This window comes from Anser cygnoides, chromosome 15 (genome assembly GCF_040182565.1).
Source record: "Anser cygnoides isolate HZ-2024a breed goose chromosome 15, Taihu_goose_T2T_genome, whole genome shotgun sequence".
In the NCBI taxonomy this organism is placed as follows: domain Eukaryota; kingdom Metazoa; phylum Chordata; class Aves; order Anseriformes; family Anatidae; genus Anser; species Anser cygnoides.
Window position 1 is genome coordinate 8,644,024 of NC_089887.1, and position 23,891 is coordinate 8,667,914.

The 23,891-nt window shown below is 40.4% G+C and overlaps 3 protein-coding genes across 6 annotated transcripts in view; 1 reads left to right on the forward strand and 2 right to left on the reverse strand.

Moving 5' to 3' along the window:
• LOC106033474 (acyl-coenzyme A synthetase ACSM4, mitochondrial-like) overlaps positions 1–1,719 on the reverse strand; it is a 206,934-nt gene extending 205,215 nt beyond the window's left edge. The window contains exon 1 of the mRNA XM_066977917.1: positions 1,511–1,719. The gene's annotated coding sequence lies outside the window, so the exon portion shown is untranslated. The remainder of the gene's footprint in view (positions 1–1,510) is intronic.
• On the forward strand, positions 640–17,279 carry GPRC5B (G protein-coupled receptor class C group 5 member B). 3 transcript variants are annotated; one of them, XM_048060716.2, is made up of 4 exons: positions 640–829; positions 6,687–7,696; positions 12,214–12,326; positions 13,712–17,279. In XM_048060716.2, exons 2-4 carry the CDS (start codon positions 6,691–6,693, stop codon positions 13,754–13,756), a joined length of 1,164 nt encoding a protein of 387 aa, XP_047916673.1. In that variant the 5' UTR covers positions 640–829; positions 6,687–6,690; the 3' UTR covers positions 13,757–17,279. The 3 variants fall into 3 exon arrangements, with proteins under 3 accessions (XP_047916673.1, XP_047916664.1, XP_013032486.2); XM_048060707.2 differs by having other exon boundaries at positions 641–829; positions 6,683–7,696; XM_013177032.3 differs by lacking the exon at positions 640–829 and adding an exon at positions 2,705–2,880 and having other exon boundaries at positions 6,683–7,696.
• The window catches only part of IQCK (IQ motif containing K), a 54,598-nt gene continuing 38,456 nt past the window's right edge, over positions 7,750–23,891 (reverse strand). For both annotated transcript variants that reach the window (XM_048060786.2, XM_048060811.2), the window contains exon 9: positions 7,750–8,805. In XM_048060786.2, the coding sequence (XP_047916743.2) occupies positions 8,780–8,805 (26 nt within the window). In that variant the 3' untranslated portion in view covers positions 7,750–8,779. The remainder of the gene's footprint in view (positions 8,806–23,891) is intronic.

Below are 23,891 nucleotides of genomic sequence, written 5' to 3' on the forward strand. Positions count from 1 at the left end.
CTGCAGGAAGCCCTGTCCTGTGAACACAGCATCTGCTTTCGGAGGGGTTGCAGCTTTCCCAGAGCTGGGCTGTGCAGAAGCAGGGAAGGGGGACGTGAGCTGCTCATTGCGAGCTGGGAGGCACCGACCGGCTCCGAGCATCGCCTTTGCGGGGCCCCATGCGCTCACAGGGCCTATTCCTGAATTGTGCTGCATAAGCAACCTGGAAAATGTCGCTTGCTCAATACAGTTTCTCTCTTCTGAATGTCTAAGGTAGCAGCAGGTTGGACACGTGCATTGGAGGCAGATGGGGTGAATATTTCCAGCCCATCGCAAACCCCCAGCTGCCACGGAACTGCCAAGCCTCCCTCCCCTGACATCCCCAAACCAGCCGGAGGTGTGCACACGCAGCCGACGTGCCGGGATGGGTTTGCAGCCCGTATTTCTCGCACCCCGTCCGCACAGCCCCGGGGCGCGGAGGACCGCACGCCTGGGTGCGCACGGTGCTTGCTCCCCGTGCCCTGCGGTCCCTGCACCTCGCAGCAGCAATCCGGCCGGGCTGGGGGCGAGCCGTGCCGTGCCGGTGCCCGTGGAGGTGGATACGTGCCGAGCCGAGCCGTGCCGTGCCGGGGCGGGGCGGTGGGAGGGGGCTGGCCGCCGGGTCGGAGCGCAGCGGGGCGGAGGGTGCAGAGCAGGGCGGGCAGCGCACCGCTCCGTGCCGTGCCGTGCCGGGGCCAGGCGCTCCATGAGCAGCCTCGGGGGGGCTCGGTGCTCGCAGGCTCCGGGATGTGACTTGCGGCGGGCAGGCGGACACAGCTGCCCCGCCGGCCTCGGCTGCAGCAGCCAGCGGGTGAGTGGTCCCCGGTCCCGGTCCCCGTTTCCCAGCCCCCGGTCCCCATTCCCCAGTTCCCGGCCCCCGGAGGTGCCGGCCCCGAGCTGTGCCCGCGGAATTAGCCCGGTGGCCGGCAGCAGACAGCAGGCTGCAGGGAGTCCGGCAGGGGGATTAGGGTGGATATAGGGCAGGAGAGGGGGGCGGAGGAGGGGGCTGCCCCCGCCGGGAAGGGCTGGCGAGGAGGGGGCTTTGAGCCAGGCTGGGGGAGGGAGAGAGAGCCTGGGAGGACAGAGGGGAGAGGAAGGAGCGGGGGGCCGAAGGGGAGCGGGCTGGAGCGGGCTCGGTGCGGGCGGGGAGGAGGAGGCGGTGCGGGAGGATTAAGGGGGAGCGGGGAAGCGGCTGCAGGCGGGGAAGCGCCCGCCGGCACCGGGCGCTGTGCTCCGGGCCGGGCAACGGGACCGGGACCGGGACCGGGGGGAGAAGCCTTTTGCTGGCCCCTGGCTGCTCCTTTCTGCCTGGTCCCGGCCTCAGCTGGAAGGTGGGAGCCCCAGGTCGGGGTGCAGCGCGACTCGGGAGGGCTGAGCACCGCCAGCGGTTTAATTTCCACTTAATAAAAAGCCCTCCCTCTGTACTGCTTCTGCCCAAAGCTAAATAGCGATAGGATTTAGCACTTATGTGAACCCTTTGTTTACGCCTGACCTGATGTTTATCCCAAGGCTAACAGGATTTCCTGCCCGCTGAACCTCGACACCTCAGTGGGTTCTCGTTGCTGGAGCACGGAGCCTGTGCGGTGCTTTACATGCTGCTTATCAGCCGGGGATGTGGGTGCTGAGGTGTTGTCTCACTGCATCAGGGCCATCAGGTGAAGGGAACCCCTCCGTCACGAGGCTGTGACATGAAGAGAAACAGTTTTGAGAATTAGCAAAGCAAAGAAAAAACATTGATTGGTGTCATTGGTCGATAGTAGCATAATAAGACCAGATTTTGTAGTCATAAGCATTTAGGCACAGAGAATATACAGGGTCTGACCAAAGGAAATGGTGAGCACCTAGAACAGCTGAAAGATCATTTCATATAACATTCAGCATCGCAAAGTATTTCTAAATGAAAACACATCTTCCTACGTCTTTTGGAGTGGGGTCATGCTTTCTGTAGCTGTGAGCATTACGTGGGTTATTCCAACGCAGGGTAAATCTGAACCAGGGTTGTGTTTTTGCATACAAAGTGCAATTGTACTATTAATTATTATTCTAGAAATACATCTCCTCAGTAGTCTGATCTTGGCTTGGCTGTTGCTGCTCTGTTATCAGTCTTGGAGCTCATTCTTCAAATCTGATCAAAAGCAGCTGGCAGAGATCCCGTGTTGTGATTAATTCCTCGCTTGCTACCATCTCTCCACAACACTTGGTGGTGGGGGCGGTTTTCTTTGGAAATGCTACAGTGAACCAGTCTTTTGCCTGTGCATGGCAGAGCAGGTTACTATTTGTGCTACTACTGCTTTTATTTACTGGGCTGTTTTCCTTTTCTGAGATTGGATGCATTCTCCTGTATCAGTTGATTAACGTTAGGACTGTAAGAAGGGGATCGGACAATGCATCTAAGCGTAAATAACATAAACCTTTGCATGGTTACAGATTTATTCTTGCTATAGATATTCTCTAACAGCATACAGCAGTATGTGTTTGATTAGGTAAGAGATTTGCAGTCTTTGGTCAGAAGGCTTCAGCTCTTGAAAGCCTCGCTGATTTTTAACCATGACAACTTTTTGATGACAACTGTGAGATTTTTCTCTTTCTGCTCAGTTGCTTGCAATTGTACTTTGTACCGCTGGGGCAGCTCCGTGTCTGCCATTTCTGTACCGGTTCTCGCACTGTCCCCTACACCCGATAGCGCAGGGGACTTCACTCTGCTGCAAACAGCAGTTTGTGCTTGGTAACTGAGTACAGATTTTGGACTGAAAATTGAGGACTGGATTTGCAAGCCATCCTACTGTTTGTTTGCTGCTTATGCCTGAAATACCTAAAGCTCCTTGATTCATTTTATGTGCTTGTGATTGCTCTCGGGTCCAGGTATGTTGGCTTAACCAGTCGTACTGCAATTTGGAGGGGGATCTGGGGACAAAAAAAATCAAGCTGATTTCCTTCTGTATTAACAGTTTCATTCAGCTCTGCCGGAGATACGTTGGTGTCGCTGACTGTGTCTGTGCTGGAATGTTTCTGTGACATTTCTGCATTACTATTGCTGTAGCTCTCCGGTGGTAGTAGGAGTGAGGTGCCAGTCAAACAGAGAGCTATTGTTACTGCCGAGAGGTTGCGTAACTTTGCTGAGAGCTAATCTAGACATAAAGAGGTAAAAATACTACTCTCCTACAGTCACTGATTTATGTAGCTACTGGGAATAATAAGCAGAGACGAGATTCCGTAGTAAAATCGAGACGCACGGGCTTCTGCCTCTCCACCCACAACACAGGCTTGAGGAAGGCACTATATTAACAAGAAACCCATACTGATATACTTTGCTTTTCCAAAACAACTTTTCTGGAAAAAAAAGGCTTTACAGTTTTCTCTTTTACTTACTCAGTTTGTGGTTTCAGCTAAAGCTAAAACTTCAGTGTTGTAATGCAGTTTTTCCTCGTCTATGTACCGGTGAGAGTTCAGTGCTGAGTAACAGTGCTAGCAAGAGGTTTTGGGCTGGTATCATAATGGGGCTTGCATATTAATGTTGCCAGTTCTTACCTAGTCAGGCAGAAGTATGTAGTAAACTGGTTGCAAATGTGGCTATATATATAGCAGTGACAAGGAGAAGCTTCCTCATTTGGAGGAAGCCCAGTTTGAAAGCTTTGATGTAGAAAGCATCTACTGTTCAGCATGACTTGCTGACATGTGATGGGAATGTGATTGCACACCAAGAATACCTGTCAGCAATCCTAGAGATTTCTTGTTTTATACTGTAACTACATTGGAGCTTTCTAAGAGAACTACTGTTTATTTCTGTCGGCTCTCCCAAAAGTAATTTCACAGAGGGAAGAAACTTGGGAAAACTCCCGAGTTGAACATCTCTGAATTTCTGTGTTTCCCTCTTTCCTAAAGAGACTACTCCTTCAAGCAGGGGAAAATACTCCAAATGTATTAACCCTCCCTTCGCAAACACTTCCAAATAGGAAGAGGAAACAAATGATGGGCTGACAATATGACTGCTTACCCATGCAGCACAATCTCCATGGAAACAGACTGTCCTAGAATAGCTCAATCACATGAGGGTTACATGACATGAATAAAGTAACCAGAAAACTGGAAAATATCTTAGAACTAGAGATACTTGCACTTAATTCATTACCCCCCAGGTCTTTGGAGAGCAGTGAATAAACAAAGCTAGTATTAAAACCAATTTAGTGCATGTATATCATCATTTTTAAGTGGTAGGGTAGTGGAAAATTAACATGATCCTCATTTAAAGGGCTGTTTATTGTTTCCAATTTAGGAGACATTGTTTGAGGATGAGTTTTGAGTAACTTTCCACATGACCTCCTGCTTCTTGAAATTGGTACCCATGGTTTGCAGCATTGCCTTAGATCCTAGTGGATTTCCTCCCTTTGTACCAGCAGGTGCTGACCATTCCCCACTTTTTTTTTTGGATGTTTTGGATATCCTAAAAAGTAAATGCACTAGTTGGAGTAAGAACCGCCTATGTGTAGAAGGGATTCCGAAGTTACCTTCAGAATGTTTCCTTCTAGTTAATTCTGTACTCGTAAAGAGATTTATCGAGCATAACAATTTTCAATAGGAAAATGAATATATTTCACTGATGATTAATTTTCTTTCTGTAAAGTCAGTGTTTTTACCGTGTTATGACAGTCATTGAGAAACCTGTTATACAAATCAGGTACAAATAAGTAAATCATCTACCATTTCACCATAAAGAAAATTACAGTTAGGTAGGAAAAAATCTTTAGTCATTAGCTGCAAGTCATTGTATCGTTAGAACATTTTAGCCCTTCCAACAGTGTGAGGATACTGTAATTTCTGTGGGCAGGCACAGCTCATTCATTACTCTTCTCTTGTTTGTCCAATGCCCTGTCACCTTATTTGTCACAGCTTCTGCTTCAGAGATGAAATTTTGTAATAAGCTTTTTTGTCTGTTGCATAAATGAAGACCATAAAGTCATTACGCATTTATATTAGCACATTTGCTGTCTTGGTTCCTCTAATAGGAAAGTGTAATTTCCATCATTCGTCTCCTGGCAGTAGCCTAAAATGGGCACTGTTCATTATTCAGCGAAAGGGGATGAACATTAGCTTAAAGATTGAGATTCTCAAGATTTAACTTTGCTTGTTACAGGATTATAATGCACCGGAAGAAAACCCATAGTGCTCATCTGTAATAGACACTGCACTGTTTTGTGCAGTGTGTGTAAATAGTTTTGGCACTGGTTAGGACTGATTATGTCCAATGTAACAACATTGCACTGTTACTTTAAACTATTTTCAACTCCTTAAAATTTTTGATGTTTTCATTAAACACATTTCTGATTTATAAAACACCTTTATATGAGTAATCATTTAGGGCTTTGTGTAAGTTGTAAAAAAGCTACTGATAGTGCCTCTGTTTTTTGCTGTGTATCTTAAACATGTCATGTGAGCTACATGAGTAACATTAGTGCCTGCTTCCATGGTGCTTTTCTTCCATACGTTCTCCATACACCATATAATGAAATTCTTATTCTGAGCATTTTCACCCAGGCATGCAGTTCATATCACTGAATGTAATCCTACTGAAATCTGCAGCACTTATTATGCAAGTGAAGGTTAACAGGATGAGGTTTCATATCTGGTACACGTGGTGTTTTCTCTCTCTGGGACAGATTGTTCATTTAAACGTTACATTTTTAACAATCTCCTGCTTTGCTAAGTAAAAGCAAATGGCGTAACATATATCTTTTTAAATCACCTAATCTGTGTTCTGCTTAAAACTAGGAATTTGTCTTGACTTGCTGGAATTTGTCCAGATTTTTGGTCCTGATGATTGAGCGTGATATGTGGTGTTCCTGGGGAGTTTACAATTGTTCACTCTGTAGGCTGAGGAAAGTGATGCTCTGTTTTTTGTTGTTTGTTTCACTGAATGGCTTTAGATTTGCTAAGAAGCACAAAGAGACATTCATTTTTGATGAGTTGATTGATGACACTACATGTGTGCACCATTGTTGCAGAATATGAGATTTCTCCAGCCAACCATTCCCATTCGCAAATGCAATCTAATACCTGGGCTTTGGAAGAGGATGAAAGGAATGAATATCGTAACTGCCTATTGACTGAGGATGAAAACAAGATTTTCCTTTTAAAAAAAAAAAAAAGCCCAATGTTTATTTTCCTCAGACTTCTTTCTCTCTTTTTTTTTTAAAGAGGGGTGGGGATGGGGGGAGGGAGGAGAGAGGGGGTAACTCTATCATTATTCCAGTAAAGCAGCAAGCCTCCGAAATAGTCTAATTCGGATACAACTTACGCTTGTATCATGTCCAGTGCAATTCGCACATTCTTTAAGAAGCCAAATTTGAACAGTAAAATACTGTAGATAATGTATGATTTCACAACATGATAAATTGTTTCTTCTGGTCGCGTTTTAGGATATTTGCAGGGGTGGTGATGGGAAACGTTTTCTATCTATGCAAATGCAGTTTGCACTCAGCGTACAAGGTAAAAGTAACTTTCTGGGAGGGCAGCACAAGGGGATAGGGGTAGGCTAATTCAGCTGGAAATTCAGTGCAAAAAAAAAAAAAATGTAAACATGAGCTACTAAAACAGGCTGTACTTCCAATTCCTGTGAAATCCTCTAAAGTGACCTGTAGCTAAACAAACAAATGTTTTATTGTCTCAGACAGAAAAATGAAAACCTACCCAGCCATTGGTTTCTTCCTCCTCTTCGTGATCAGCTATGGCTCTTCTGAAAACTCCAGCACGCCGAGAGGGTGCGGACTGGATCTCCTCCCGCAGTATGTGTACCTGTGCGACCTGGATGCCATTTGGGGAATAGTTGTGGAGGCAGTTGCGGGAGCAGGTGTGCTGACAACGTTACTGCTGATGCTGATTTTGCTGGTGAGGCTGCCCTTCATCAAGGAGAAAGAGAAGAAGAGCCCCCTGGGAATGCACTTCCTCTTTCTTTTTGGGACTCTTGGACTGTTTGGGCTGACATTTGCTTTCATCATCCAAGAAGACGAAATGGTGTGCTCTACCCGAAGGTTTCTATGGGGAGTTATCTTTGCTTTGTGCTTCTCGTGCTTGCTAGCTCAAGCCTGGAGACTTCGTAGACTAGTTCGACATGGGAAAAGTCCATCTGGCTGGCATCTAGCTGGTGTGGCAATATGCCTGATGCTCGTTCAGGTCATTATTGCAACCGAGTGGTTAATACTAACAGTTGTCAGAGATAACAAGTTGGCCTGCAGCTACGAACCAATGGATTTTGCTATGGCTTTGATTTACGTTATGTTCCTGATGGTATTTACCATGGGGTTTTCTCTTTTCACTCTCTGTGGAAAGTTTAAGAAATGGAAGAAAAATGGAGTATGTCTCATTATAACACTTTTTTTTTCCATTCTGATTTGGGTAGCCTGGATGACTATGTACCTCTTTGGTAATGCTGAACTAAAGAGAAGAGACAAATGGAGTGATCCCACTCTTGCTATTGCACTGGTGTCCAGTGGTTGGGTGTTTGTTATTTTTCATGCTATCCCTGAGGTCCACTGTACCATCCTTCCATCACAGCAGGAAAACACTCCCAATTATTTTGATACTTCACAGCCAAGGATGCGTGAAACTGCTTTTGAGGAAGATATACAGCTTCCTCGAAGCTACATGGAAAATAAAGCCTTTTCAATGGATGAACATAATGCAGGTAAGAATTTACAATTTTTCTGTAGTAACAAAGAAAATAATCTGTATGAGATGTTTTTCAGGTATTCAGAACAAGGCTCATTACATTTATTTATTTTTACATTGCATATAGCTCACTTTTAAAATGCTTGTTAAGAAATCAATTAAGAAAATAGTAAAGGAAAAACAATACAGAAAATGTGTTTGGTTAGAATGAGTCTTGTTTTTTTTCATTGAAAAAATGAACAACACCAAAAGCAGAAGGAAAACACTGGAAATATAACTTCTGTTTTCAAACAACGTACATAACATTTTTGTCATTACTAACAACACTTTATATGAAGTATTTTTTTTTAAAACCCAAGAAAAAAAATCAAGTAAGTTCTCCATGTTACAAAGTGTTCAGTCTCTTCAGCAACAAAATAATTATTACTAATCATACTACCATTAGCATAGTAATCATGCTACCAGTAATAGCACAGGACTTTGCTACTTTGTGACACTGGAGAAAAAAATGCAAGGTGGCATACAGGCAAGTTCAAAGACAGTTTTTGTCCTGAAGACTTTAATATGTGAACAGAATATGCAGAGACAGGTTTCAAGGTAATGGTTGCTTTCCTTGTCATAGCTGTTTGGTGACACAGAACAATGTGTGATGACACACAATGAAAATTTGCAATGAAAATGTTTGAGTGATTACCAAAAGGGCCAGAGCCAAACTGTTTGTTTAAGAGATCCAAACCATTGCTGAAAGTTTAACACATATCAGAAAATATACAGGGATGCTTATGTGACCGGTGATGTGACTAGCCTAATGGTGTTGTGTAGGGTAGGTTGTGTTCTGGTGAAGTCCCACAATTAGACAAAGGATTTTGGTACTACACAAACTGCTTTTTATTCACTGTAATTGAGACAAGAACTTTGGCATCCCAGCCAATGGCTATCCAGGCACTTTACCTTTGTTTTCATCTTTACGTATCATTGTTTTCCTCTGGTTTTGATATTTCCTCTGGATGTAGACCAGACATGTAGGAAAAGAGCACTCTTGTTTGTGACAGTGTCGGGTCAGAAAAGTATTTTCCCTCCATGTGCTTTAGCAGGAACTTTAAAGGTCTCCTCCTTGCATGGAAGCTTTGAACAGAAAAGAGTTAAGATCCTGTGAGTATGTAACACAGGTAGTGATAAACAAAAGTCACGAGGATGAAAGAATGGTTATTTATTACTACTGTTCCAAAGAAGCAGAGGCAGCTTCACCGTAGACTGTTAGTGCACTCATCTTTCTTTTTTTTTTTTTTTTTTTTTACTGCCCTCCAACTCCCATTAAATTAATTTCATAGTAAGGTAACTGCAGCGACTTCAGTGGAGTTACTTCTGACTAAGGCAGATATAAGAAGAAAATTGGATCTTTCACCCTGTACTATTCTCATTCATGCATACATTAAAAAAAAAAAAAAACCTAGATCCTGTTTTATCTAGTCATTCAGTGATCAAGTTTTTTAGTGAAATGGATTAAAGTATGATAGCTATAAAATAATTATAGTATGTATTATAGTGTAATTTATGATATGTTTTAATCTATCTGAATACAAAATAGATTTCCTTATCTGATACCCTTATTAATATTTATCATAATAAATGCACGTCATTCCTATTCCCATGGCATGTGGAAGACGGATATGTTTTTAATAAACCAAAACAGATTCATTATTCTTTTTTACTGGTTCTCTAACTTATGTACAGAATTACAATGACAGGGTTTGGAGACAAAACCTACTCACATGGTAGAGAGTAGAAGTAACTTACTCACATGGTAGAGAGTAAAAGTAAATACAAGTAAAAGTATTCAAGTCACATATTATGGCTCCAAGTATTAATTTAAGTCACATCACTGCACTGATGGCTGTCAGTGGCTAAGCACCCAGAATCCATTAGCAATTGACTCTTTGCAGGTATATAGAGAATAATCTTTTCTGCTATTCGTTTAATTAATCTCAATTCAAGAATTTGTCTTTAAGAGTTTAGGAATTAAAGGAGGGATACTTTCTTCAATAATAATAATGACGTTTAAGAATAACAAAGATACGTAAATTTTGGAAGACGTGATTTATGGTTGGACTTGGTGATCCTGAAGCTCTTTTCCAACCTAGGTGATTCTGTGATTCTCTGACTAGAAAACATCTTTTGGTTCCCTGACTGTAAAATTTGTTTAAATAAGTGGTTAGCTTTAAATGGAAAACATGTTTGCTTAAATGTATTTCCCATTAATTCATTCTGTATAAAGCAAATTTGCTTTCCTTTTTTTCTTTTAAGACTTTAATAAGCATTCTAAGAATCTGAATAATCTTTAAACTATAGGTTCAAATAAGCATATGGTCTCATAGTTTTTCCTTTTTCTCATTAAAAAACAGCTCCAAGTTATACATACCTACAAGAGCTGTTCTATTCCAGGAATACCATGAAGTATTAATAAAGCAAAACAGTTTTAAATTCAGTTATTTAAACAACATAGTAATCTGGGCTTTTAATATTCATGTGATAGATATGTTGAAATATCTACTTAGAAGAATTATTTTCATTCCCATGTCTTCTAGAAAATATTAGTAAAGTATTTAGAATCCCTGGAAAAGGGCAACTTAAATGAATTCTCAGTGCTCTCTCAAAGTGCAATGCTCAATAACAGGGCAACTTCTGCAAGGCAAATAGGATTTGTCTTATACATGAAAAACCTGGATAAGAAATGTGGAGTGCTACAACTGTAAAGAAACCCAAGCCCAATAAGCTCTGTTACTGAATTTCATTTAATAACTTTTAGTACTAAAAGTCATCCTCTGAGCCAGTGCCTAAAAACAAAGCTAACTAAATTTAAAATGTGTGTTAAAAGGAGACTATGACATGACATTTACTCAAACCTTCTTGGCAACTTTCTCTCTGATTCTCATGCTGAAAATATTTTAGACTAACAGCAGTAATAGGGAAGGAAAACTTAGCAATCTGAAATTAAATTTACTGTCATTTAAAAATAGTTTTGAAATGAACATGTAAATTATATACTGAAACGTGTAAATGTTTTAATGGTCATATGCATTACAGAGAGATCTTTTTTCTTTGTGCGTACTATCAAATATCAGAGCAATCAGTTGTCTAACACACAATAAGAAGCAAAACTACAAAGAAGGAATACTACTGACCCTGAGGTAGTTAAATATAAAATAAAAGATATATAATTCTAGTGTAGAGGGTTTCATCTTTTGTCCTCTCGGTGTTCTGCAAAATGTATCTATATAGTGTGTGTATATATATAATCTTAAAATATAGAGCAGTTAAGGTTCTGTATATAATTAAAGAAAACAGCTGAGCAGTTGCAGAGCTGGATTTCTAAATATCTGTGCTAAATGAATACTGTTCTTCAGCTCTGTGCACAACACCCAAAGAGAAGGGCAGCAGTGGACAGAGGAATGTGTATGGCAGTAGGATCTATTTAAATCTTGTTGCACACAGTGCAATGATATTAAATCCTGACTTCATTGAAGTTTATGCTGAAATTCCTCTAAACTTCAGTTCATCCTCAACTTCAGCTAGAGAGCTGAGTATTGTAATTTCAATTAAATCTCAGAGAAATTCTTGCCCCAGGTGCCAGATCCAGGCATGTTTCTATTTACCAGCTGACAGATGAGTATTGCCCGCTGTAACCGCTCAAGCAGCGTGTATAAATGAGCTCTGTTCCCTGGCCACATCTGAATTCAGTGAAGCCATTATTTACCCCTGAAGTAAAATAGAGTATGTGTGTGCCAGTCCCCGGACTGGTTTAGAGGGAAAGAAGCACATCCCTAACTACGCATCACTCATTCAGAATATACATCTTGAATCCAAACTTGTGCTGCAATTAATGGAGACACTAATGTAGTTCTGCTATAAACATTCAGAAGGACAGTCAGCATCTCTCTTGCCTCAGTTAATTGCCATGTTTAAGCTATTCGAAAGCAATATTTACTTCATATTTCTAGTTTCACAGAGTAAATATAATCTGAAACATCTGGAAAATCCTTATGTGCTCGTCATGCTGAAGTAATGCTCATGGGGACTGTGAGCATGCTTGCTGGCTCAAGCAATGTTTTGGATCTCTGTCCTCTGAGTTTGATAGAAAGCAAAGGGTAATATCATTTTACTTAACCCCACAGTATCCAGACTGATAGAGGAAGTATTTTGCAGAAAGCATTGTGCAAGATGCATCACAGGTTCACCGACTGAAGACATTAAACACCTGGTGAAATGAGACTAAGCAAAGTTTGAGAAACTTTTCCTGTTCCACAGCAAACAGTTAATTTTATGTAAAACTGATTTCTTTTCTGCAATCCATCCCCAATTCTGTACAAAAACCTGCTGTTCAAAAGCAATGTGAAAACTGGTATGGCAGCATAAAAGTTAAAATCAATGGCACAGTTCCCAGTAACTAAACTGGAAGATTAAACTTTTATGATTTCAAAGGAGATGCGCAGCTCTGACCGGGTTCTAAGAACAATCTCTCTTTTCTAAACACAGCGCTAAGGACGGCAGGATTTCGAAACGGCAGTTTGGGAAGCCGACCTAGTGCTCCCTTTAGAAGCAATGTTTATCAGCCAACTGAGATGGCAGTTGTACTAAATGGTGGGACTGTAAGTATCAAAACGTGATGATTTAAGAAATCTTTGCTTTGTACTGATACATATGCAACTGCTACTAATTGAAAAGCCTTCTGCATTTAGCTTATTCATAACAGGGTGAAAGCTGTAAATGAAAATTCAGGGAGCAAGTATGCATGTAATGCTCCTCTTCCCCTCTAGACAAGATGTAATTACAAAGTATTTCGTATTTCCTTCCTTAGCCATTCACATTTTGCATTGTAGCTTGGGTGAACCAAGTTCTTTGGTGACTCTACATGACCCCTTTGAACTACGCTTGTGTTAAGTTTGTTAACTAGTAAGTGACACAGTTTCCCACCTGATTTTTTTTCAACATTTTGTGAGTCACACAAGTGTTTCAAGCCAGTACTTTACTTTAAATAATAATCATTGTTGCAGATAACGGTGGTCTCTCACCTATCTTCCATTTTCTTGTAAAATGTCCATAATTCTTTGTAAGTTACATATGTGTGGATCTCTGTGAAAGAGATTCATAAAAAAGGAGTATAGAATATTTTAATGATAACAACATAGATTTTTCTCTCTCAGGCAATAGTTTGGCATGCTGTTATTTGATAGACCTGTTTTTTGCAGCCTTGCAGTTGTAAGAATGGCTTAGTGATCTGATGCCAAACAGGCTTTCTAAATGTTTTTCGCATGATGTTTAATTTGCAGTTAAGAAATCGCATATAGTAGGCATAATGTTGAAAAATAATTTTCATCCCCATGTTTTTTCATGCATACCAACATGCTTGTTAAAAATTTACCCATGAGCCAGTTTATACTCATGTGAGTTGGGCTTTTTTATTTTGAATCATGAGCTGATTCCATAACTCAGCCTCTACATTTAAAGCCAAAGAATGCTATCTGATTGCAGGTCTCTTCTTTTGTTTTTAATTAAGTACAGTTTTGTTTGGGTTTAGTAAGCAAGAGAGATTAGGTATGAGGATTCTGCAGTGTGGGTAATACAATGGGAAACATACTGACTTTAATAAAATGAGGCTTGTGCTTTGCTGTCAGTAATGAATAGCTTCCTTTTGATACTTGGATTCATCTGTTCCAGTATTTTCTGATACCAGAATATGCAGCTCAGGAAAAAGGCAGTTTAAGGATGATAAGATGCTAGAGAATTTGTTTTGTTCTGAGGTGGATACAGAGCTTACTAGAGAGCATTAGATAGTAAAATGAGAGAGAAATGCATTTATAGTCATGGCTTTTACAGAGAGGTAAATGCACTGTATGGGTTGAACATGAGTTTCATTGCATCATTTTGCTCTGGAAATACGGGCTCTAAAGCTGACATGTACATGTAGCATGGTAACACTGATGTCTGAACACACTAGATCTCTCAGTTATGGGTTTATTATCCTTATTTGCAGATACCAACTGCTCCGCCAAGTTACACTGGACGACACCTCTGGTGAAAGGCTGTAGGCTGTAGAGAATAAGAATCCTTGTTGCAGATTTTGTTCCCTGGCAGTGTGTCTTTGAGGGAGGAATCCATAGCAGTACCAGAACAAAGCAACAGAACATCCAGGAGCTTGTGAAATCCTACAGAGGATTTTGTGTAAACGTGAACACCACTGAACTGATAAACTAATTGCAAAAACAAAATTGTAAGCCTGAAGCTGAATCTGATTTAAAATAGAAGTAGGCACACTTCAAAATGAAAGAGAGGGATATTGTATTCTGAAATGTAAGATATTCTCTTGTCTGTAACTAGTGTGCGAGGCAAGCCTGACTTTGGTTGCCAGCTGCTTGCAAAATACCCTCCTTTCACCTAAACTTAATTCACGTTGCCACAAAAGATTGCCACTACAGTGTGAAAACATACAGGATTTCTTTCCATTTTGCTCCTTTTACCTTCACTTCCAATGTCATGAAAAGTACCTTGTTTGCTTCATTATCTAGCTGTACTGTAACATCATGTAGCATCATGTGCAGTCAAGCATTGTCATTCTGTGGCAACTCAATTACCATTACACTGTAGGTTGATATTCTTCTCTTTAAAAAGCCTGTGTATGAAAGCAATTCTGGAGAGACAAAAGGTCTGTGCATGGTTTATGGGAGTTATGGAGCTTCTTGAGGCAGAGAAGAAGTGTAGGTCCAGCATAGTCAGCTCTCTCCAGAAGCCTGGAATCGGATTCCCTCTTATTCCTCAACCCCAGGTGCGAGCAGAGCCGCGCGCATTGTCACTTCTCCTACAGAAGAAGCCATGAAAAGAAACTTTGGAGGGATACGCTTTGCAAAGACTTAGCTGGGGAGAGAACGTGACTCGCGTTTGCCAGAAGTACGTTCGTTGTGATGGTGGATGATGGGCGACCCACCGCACGACACAAGCCGGTCTGGGCTGGTAGGCTGATACTGTCGAGCAGGAATTTGGTGGCAGCTGAAAAGTACTGATCACCTGTCAGGAGAAACTCAGCAGCATATAGGGTCAAGGCCTCTGTTTCTAATCCTTGTTCATATGAGTAGTCCCATTGACTGCAGTTGTTTGTGCATTTAAATGTGGTTGTGCGTTTTAGTGCCTAGTGGGTAGAATCTCCTTTCTGGAGGTGGTTTGTCGTTGTTTTTGTTTCTTAAGGTGTTTTCTTCCTTTGTCCTCCCCCCCACCTCCACTTTTTTGAGTTGATATAAGGCAGAATTTCTCAAAGCTTTTTATCTTTGTTTTCTCCAGGTTATTTGAAAGGTTCCCATTGCCCATTGTTTGTGCCATGGTTTTCATTACGTTTAAGCTATCATTCCTTTATTTAACATTTAATACATATCAGACATTGAAAACATCATTGTATCTTCACTGTTTGGCCAATGTTAATCTTAGCTTTCCTCAATACTAAAAGCAAATTGTTTTTACTTGAGGGCATAGGAAACATATAACAAATAAACTTTGCATATGCTATAATAAAAATATATATTTTCAAACTAAAAAATATAATGTACAAATAACCGAATAGCTTAGTAGCTTCACAGAAAGAAGTTACTTGCTGTATACTGCAAAAGAAATAAGCGTTTTATTTTTCAAGAGTCTTCCTGATTCTCCATGTACCTCCATTTCTACTGAATTAGGAACCTAGTCTTGCAGACTTGTACTCCCACGAGCAGTCTGGGTCTACATACAGGTACAGTGGCTGCAAGACCAGTCCCTACGTGTTGCACACAGATATATATGTGTATATATATATATGAAAAAATATATATTGCCATTCTTGCCATGATCATCTTATAGGATTTTATTTCACAGCCCTTCTCCTCCAGAAGCAACAGTTTTCTGTCATGCATGAATAAAGGAGCACGTTAGCTCCATGTCAGATATTCCCCCCTGCCCTTCCCTCCTCAAGGCAAAGGAAGCATGTGCTTGTTGTAGGGATTGCTTATTTTATTTTGTGAGTAACTAGATGGCCTAGGTAACCAAGTAGGGTAGGGGTGGATATTGCATGCTATCCAGTGACTTAGAAATGCATTTTGCTTGTTAAAAGCAAAGCTTTGATCAAATAAGGTAACATTTATGATAGCAATAGTTACCCAGAAGTTGCATCATTTGGAATAATATAAAACCCCTTATCATCACTTGCCTGCAGGGTTTTGTTTTAAAAAAAATCAGAAAACTACTGTAAAAACATATAAGATGACCATGGCATAAATGGTAGTCCAGCTTTCTTTTAAAAGGTTTATCATGCTACAGCCGAGATTTATGAACTATAATACACATTTTACAGACCTTGGACAAAAACTGTATGAGATATAGTTCTCTTAAGAAGTAGTGTTTTTTTCTTTTTCTAGATGTGACTGAATTGATAAATAGAGTTCCCAATCCTGCTCATAATGAAGCTGACTGGAATTTAAGGCCTTATACAAAAATATGGCCAGATCCTACAATCTGCTATTCACATGACTACTGTCCTTAGTTGGTCACATGAACTATTCACACCATTGCAAAGTAGCAGGATTGGGCTTAATTTGTGGTGAAGGTGTGGCAATAGGTTAGGAGGGTCTTTACTTTCCAACTTCATACAATTAGTAATAAGCAATTTTTTTGTAAGTCACTAGTTTGTTATGTAAAATGCCCCAAATAAAAATGTAATTGAAGAAAGGCACTTTTATGTTAACTTATATTTCTGTTACAGTAAACACATTGTTTACTTTTGCCTTTTATGAGTTATCTAGAATGTAGAGCATCTGTGAACAACATAAGTAAGTGTAAGCACAAGCCTTTCACTGTTCAGTTAATTTTACATAGCTTTTACACTATAAAAGCTACTATGTTGTCCCTTGATGGTATGTGCTTGTGGTGTTTCCATACAGAAATTGTAAAGCATCTGAAAAACAAGATTTATAATAACTGGCTTCTGATCAATGGCTAGAAGAGTCCAAAGCCATACTTCACAGGTCCTGTCCTGCTTTCAGAGGAGCTGAGGGTGTTTGACACTTGCCAGAAAATATGTAGCATCTTCAGAATAGCACTCTCAGTACATGCACTTGTTTCTACAAACAAGGTACATGAAATGTAGAACTAGATGTTTCTGTTTTTAGTGTAAACACAGGCATCTTGGTTGGCTTTGGAGCTTGATGCCTTGGGCTTAACCAAAGGCAATGCAAAAGGGAGCACTGTAGCTTTTATAATAAAACAATTGGACTATTCTACCAACTTACATGATTACAAAGCAGGTGCTTTTTATTAATTGATGAGAGCTAAAGCTCATTTTTGATAGATAATATATTTATTAAATGTATTAATGTGTGTTTTATAACGTACCTTTTTTTCCCGCTGATTGTTGCATACTGGTATCTTATTAAGTACATCTTTAAAGGATTTTCAAGACAATCAATGTGTACCATGATGACTGTACATAAGTATACAAAACTACAAAGGTTGTAAAGCATGGGCAAATGTTTTATTTTCAAAATGCTGTTCTTAACGAGAATAAAGGCTTTACTATTTACTTACAATATTTGTGTTAACTTGGTGTTAAAATCCACCTTTTTTATTTCTGCAATATGAGCAAAGTTGAAATGAAGGAAACTCTCTCCTAAAGGTTAGGGCAAGATTCCTCTACCTTTGGTCACATTCCTATGCTTGCCCCTAGCTCTGGCACCTCTCAAACCCTCTGTGAGCCAGGCAAGCAGCTGAGCAGACAAGCTCCTAAAACTACAGCTAATTTTGATTCTTCCAGTTGGCTCAGCAGTTTCCTGAACCGCCTCAAGTGCTTGTAAAAAGGGAGGGGACAGGACCACAAAGCTGTGGTTGAAGAACACAGAACTGTGGCAACCCTGACGTTTTATCAGAGTTCTTCCTCAAAAAACATTTTGTTTTCCTGATCTGGTAAAACACCAGCATTGTGAAGCAGGAAAAAAAAAAGGGGGGGGGGATGGGTCCTGGTATAACAGTGCAGATGAAGTCTGCCTAAGTGACGGAATAAATTCATGTTGAACCACAGCAGCACTACCTGGTATCTGCATTTTATTATGCTTTTCTTGAAATTGACTGGGCCATTGTTGGACTTGTATGGAATTAGTCGGAGAACTGCAACTATCTTCTCTAACTGTGAAATTTTAAAGGTCTAAATAGGGCTAAGCTTGACAAGACCGAATTAAAAAATAATGAGGGGACTTTAGCAGGGGGCCCAATCCACTTTTTATTCTGCTTGCGCCTTATGTAAGTAAGTAAGTACACGTAGGCGAGATCATTGAAAACACTGTCCCTGTGATCTTCGTTTTACACTTTCTCAGCACATGTGCTAAGCGATAACAAAAGGCCCTTCGAGTTTTCCTCTGAGAAATGCAGAGCAACCCTAGCTTTCCTTGCCTTCAGTTGGAATTGCAGAAACAGTGTTTCTGAAAATGTGACTGTTATGAGCAGAGCCTGAATTTGCACAAATTGCTGCAGCTCTGCAGAAGTCAGTAAAACAGCTCCAGTTTATGCTAACTAGAGAGCCCATTTATTTCATCCAGAGTTTTATGTCTATCAGAAAAGATTTTATGTGAGCATTCAGAAACACAAATAAATATGGACACAAAATTTGGCTAAATGTGCACAATTCCATCTGTTTCAACAAAATTTTGCTCATATTAAGACAGAATTTCATCTTGGCATGCTAGGCCCTTATGTAATCTCCTTTTGATTTACAACAATTCACATGTCAAAGTAAAACTGTAATGCTAATGTGTTTCTAAATCAGTACCACACAATTTAATCCATGTTTTGTGATACTGGTGCAACAACTAAAATTGAAATGGTGAATGCTTTTGTGTACGTTTTAAGTCTTGCAATTTGCTTCCCACTGCAACCATACAAAATAAAACATTCAATACTTAGCTTTCTAAAACATCCACAGAAATGAAAAAGTACACATCCATACTTCCCCAGCAAATACTCTGCTGTTCAATACAAGGGAGAAAAATCTCCCCACCCAACCCAGAAGACATTATTTCTATGCATGGCATTTTTTCTTTTAAGACAACTTCAGCCCTCAGATACTGGTACATAGTTCTCAGTGCCAGCTGTGGGAGTTGGGCATGTGTAGCTGAGGGCAGAGTTGTTTGCTAGGAAGAAATCACTGGATTGTTAAAAAATAAATAAATAAAAATGAAAGCAACTCTGAGTTTCTTGCTTTGAAGAATTTTCACTGAAAGTCAGCGATTAGTCATATGGTTCACCTAGTATGTAAATATATTTTTGCCATTAAGGACAACAAGCAAGGTCAATAAAGAATAGTTTTTCTATGTCTCAGTGGAAAGAAGAATGTTATCCATGTGATTGCAAAGGGTCTGCCAAATGGGAAAAATCAGTCAAACAAAGAGCACAGGGTTGCTTGCTGGAGTAAACAATTCTAAATGAACAAAAGCTCTACATAAAAGTAAAATGTCCCACCCCCCTAGTGAAAGCTGTTTTCAAAGCTCTGTATTCTTTCAGAGTGCTGTAATACAGATTAACCTAATGTTTTTCTTCTGCTGATACAACAGTCTGGTTCCTCAGTCTACTTCTGTGATAGAGCCTTCAGCTGTCATATTCTGTTCTTAATAGTTTAATATTTTACAAACCACTTTTTAACTTTTAAATATAAAAAGATGTTTATTCAGAAGATAGGTCTGTACTGTACACCTTTCACATCAAGCACATTTTTGGGGAATATTTATAAACATTACGTTAAAGGGAAAGAAGGCCAAACAAGCCCAAAAGTCACCTTTTTTACATACAGTTTCAGGAGAGTTTAGTTATTCTTCTGAGCTATGCAACTGTAAACAGCAAACAAAGAATTCTTGGTACATACCCAGAATATTGGGCTGCAACAGGCAAATGTGCTAATTTGTGGTGCTCAGAGTGCTACCGACCTGGAAGATCTCTGCTAGTAGAAAACATACTGGAAAGGGGATCTTTGATGAGGAGGAAGCACAGACGACGCCTTAGAAACCCCAGATATGACCATGGTGGCAAGATATCTAATTACCTAACCTTCCTTGGTGGTGAGGAGGCCTTTGCAAGTATTTCATAAAAATGCAACAAGTTCAGACACCCCCAGGCTCACACATGCTGTTCCATATTAGAATGAGCAGGTGTTTTAGGGAGCTTCTAGCTTTAGTCAGGGGCATCCACATCTTATCATAACCTGTGTTACTTAAGCATAACAATTCTGAATCACATCACACTAAACAGGAAGCACAGGTTGTCAGCATGAATCTGGATTGCAGACAGTTATTTAAATAGCTTTCGACATACACTTGCTTCCTATGCAGACAGAAAAGATGTCCTCAGGATTCAGATAGGCTGGAAAGACAGGGAAAAAGGCTGCCTGGCTAAGTCCTTTCACTAGAAATTTCCATTGGAAAAATGTATTTTTCAGGTTGTGACACCTCAACTGAACTAACTTGCTCTGATATTTTTAAAGGCCTACGGAAGATCTTTAGTTGGCAGGTCAGCATAGCTCCCATGGAGTTTAGAACAATTTACATTAGCTGATAATCCAACACATTTTTTCAGACAACACGTATCTAGAGGCAGTGAATATTGTAAATGCCGATATGAACAATTAGCTTACCACCGTGCTACTCATATGCTGAATTTTAACCACTTAAGTCTTGGGAGTCCTGCCATTCGTTCAGCAGGAGCAAGAGGAAGACCCATCTCTATTTTCAATTGCCTTAAAAACATATTAAAGTTGAGCAGCACAGTTCCTGTTATATCCCTCTACCGCCTTAGTCACTGTGCAGTTCTGCTAGCAGATTACTGCCACTGCAGTGGCGTGGTTCTACTGCAATGGGGACAGCCTCTCTTTCTTTAGATTTCCTGCAGGCTGGGGAAAGGCATATGGACATAGCTGGGCAGAACAAACTGCCTGAGGATGCCACTTATGCAGGGGAGATTGCTGCTGCCAGTCGCAGGGCAGTGCCAATAAAACCATTCTCACTGGAAGCTGGATTCAGCTCCCAAAAGTTCACACACCTTATCTCCTAAGTTGTTTGCCTAACAGAATGCATGAAAAAGATCTACAGAGAATGCCTAATCATTCATTATGCATTCATAGGAGGTGTAAGGTAAGACTTAAACAGAAGTAAAACACGAGAATGGGAGGCACTATCACAGGATTTCATATTGTCTTGAAATATCAACTCCTGTTTCAAGACCTAAGACAGAGTACCTGAGACCCTTAGGTGCTATGACAGTAATTAAAAAAAAAAAAAAAAAAGGGGGAAAGGAAAAAAAAGAAAAGCCCAAGCAAGAAAAAGCAGAGAACTTTTCAGGTGAATTTCTACAATTACTATTCAGGATGTGACACAAACAGTATAAATGTGCAACTACATAAGATGTGCAACTACATAAGGCAAATAATCTCTCCCACAGGATCTAATGCATTCATAACAGTTTCATTGTTTCTTGAAGATTTACTCGTGATGCTCACTTTTGAAATTGACAAATAGTATTGGGCATCTCACTTATTTCCAATGTTATGGTTTCTATCTGCACAGGTCATAAGGTTTCTACTGTCAGTACAGTTGAAGTTGGTGGTGGTATACAGCTGTCACATTACTGATTTTAACGATTCTTATTTTAAAATGCAGCGTTAATCTGATTAAACCCCACTTTAGTCACACACGTTCTAAATCACACAACACTTCAACCCATCACTACAGTAAGAAGCACTAATGAAGACTGTGCTGAATTTCCTTGGAAGTGAGGTGAGGGTCTCTCCAAGCAGAACTGTTATATTTTTGACTTGCTGTTCCTACTTTAATAAAGTCGTCCGTTTGTTTGTTTGCCACGTTCCTTGGAAATGCAGCTCATTTAACACAGTTTATTGTATACGTGTTGCAATGTTGAGGCACAGATGACAGCTAAAAGAAGCACTGGCATTGAATGTATTTGGATTTACTGTTTGAGGCAACTCCTCAGAATAGGATTTTCAAAAATCTGCGAAACTCCTGTTAGACATTTGAGGATTGCCTGCTTAAGTCTTCGTCCTTTTTATCTATGCATTAAGTTCAAACATCTTTACCATCCATTTTCGAAAACAGAGGCAATTTTCCCTCATCTCAATGCACAAAAACAGAATCAGGACTGATGTTCTGGTTTAAGACTTGGCTGTTTCAGCCTAACAATGAAGAAACTCTGACCTACTTTATACACTACTGTGTAATACAACTGGTTTGTGACAGTAGCTTATGAAAGGTTTATACACCCACACTCCTGATTTTGTTTAAATCGTAAGAACTATGAGAATTACATTTAGTAATTTAAACAAGTGAAAACAGTAATGAAAAATACCACAGACTCAGGCTGTAAGAAGATGAAAATCCATAAAAGAAAATCTATTGGAATAACTTATTAGCAAGGGCTTAGAGTAAAATATATATATAGAAAGGAGTTTCACCCCAGCCTCCCAATGAAATGCCAAAGAAGCCTGAACATGAAATTGGAGCTGCCAGCAATCTCTCTGAAATAAGACCTGACTTTTAAAGAGACAGCTCTTTATAAAGTGTGTATAATTTTAGCCTCTTACTACTGGAAGTTAACATGCAGGCAATTATTAGTGAAACCTTCCACTTCAGGAAACCTTCAGTCACTAGTAATAGCAAAGTGATATATTATAAAAAAGAAATATTTAAAAAAATAAAATACACTGAAACCTATGCCCACAGACATGCCTGCTACTCATGAACCTTAACGGAATCACCAGATCACTCATCAGATGATGCTTTTGAAAAAAGGACACAGAAAAGTGATAGGACAAACCTAATTCTCCAAAGCAACAACAGAGTTTGTAAAATACTTCGTCTTCCCGTAATTACATTTGCTGCAAAGCCACATATGAGGCAGCACCAAGTCTGAAATGAAAGCAGCAGAGCACAGGTGATGCCAGAGCAGCCCACCACCCAGAAAGCTTGCTTTCTGGTGACTGGTCTGCCCAAAATTTTTCCAAAATACCAGGCACATGCAGTCATGCTGGCTGCATTTAATTCCTTCAGAGAACAATGAATGTCAGGGAATTTGTTTATTCACTTAGGATCAAATTAGGGAAGTGTAAGCTGACATACAGGAGACCCCCAAACACCAACAACCAGCAATGGAGATGAGAAAAAGGGTTGAAAGATGTCTAGCAGTATTTGTGTATGTAATGCTACAAGGAGAAGCTGGGAGAGCTGGGGATATTCAGCCTGGAGAAGGGAAGGCTCTGAATGACCTTACTGCAGCCTTTCAGTACTCAAAAGGAACTTATAAAGAAGATAGAGAGCAACTTTTTACACGGGCGGACAGTGATAGATCAAGGGGAAGGGTTTTTAAACTAAAAGAGGGGAGATTTAGATTCAAGGTTAGGAGGAAATTCTTCCCTCAGAGGGTGGTGAGACACTGGCACAGGCTGCCCAGAGAGGCTGTGGGCACCCCATCCCTGGGGGTGTTCAAGGCCAGGCTGGATGGGATTTGGGCAACCCGGTCTGGTGGGTGGCAGGAGGAAGAACTGGATGGGCTTTAGGGTCCCTTCCAACCCAACCATTCTGTGGTTCTGTGAATACACAATGCTTTCCTAATATTTGGACAGAAAAGTTAAGAATTCATTATTCAAAATCTTTAAATTTGTTAAATATCTGGATGGCATTTTTCCCGTTCAAGGTGTACAAAGAGAAAAGCACTGACACCCATTAAACTACATGAACGACTGAGATGGACACCTGAGTTTAGGAGAGAACAAACTACAAAGAACTAGATATACTGGGGACTGTATGCTAGTGACTGCCCAACTGTCCTCCAAAACACTCAGTGACCTGAGATCCATTAAAAGAAAGCCCCAGAAACACAACAGGTTAAGCAAGAAGATGCAGGACTCAGAGAAAAGCCCAGAAGGAAGGCAACCAGCACATCTTCAGCGGGAATCGATCAATGCGGGTTTTGCAAGTAAATACCTGAGATCGAAAAAGAGTCATGAAAATGGAAAGAAGCTGACAAGAAGCAGACAGAAATAATTCCAGAGTGCCAGGCCCCCAGCAACAAGCATTTGGGGAATTACAGGCAGAAGCCATTTGGGGCAGAAAACTAGAATGCCAGATTTGCTGGGCAGCTTCACAAATGCT

Bases quoted from the DNA above. Each gene is read 5' to 3' on its own strand.
- GPRC5B (XM_048060716.2), top strand. From the start codon at position 6,691: ATGAAAACCTACCCAGCCATTGGTTTCTTCCTCCTCTTCGTGATCAGC. The intron at 7,697-12,213 runs GTAAGAATTTAC...TTCTAAACACAG, and splicing joins AATGGATGAACATAATGCAG to CGCTAAGGACGGCAGGATTT. The intron at 12,327-13,711 runs GTAAGTATCAAA...CCTTATTTGCAG, and splicing joins TTGTACTAAATGGTGGGACT to ATACCAACTGCTCCGCCAAG.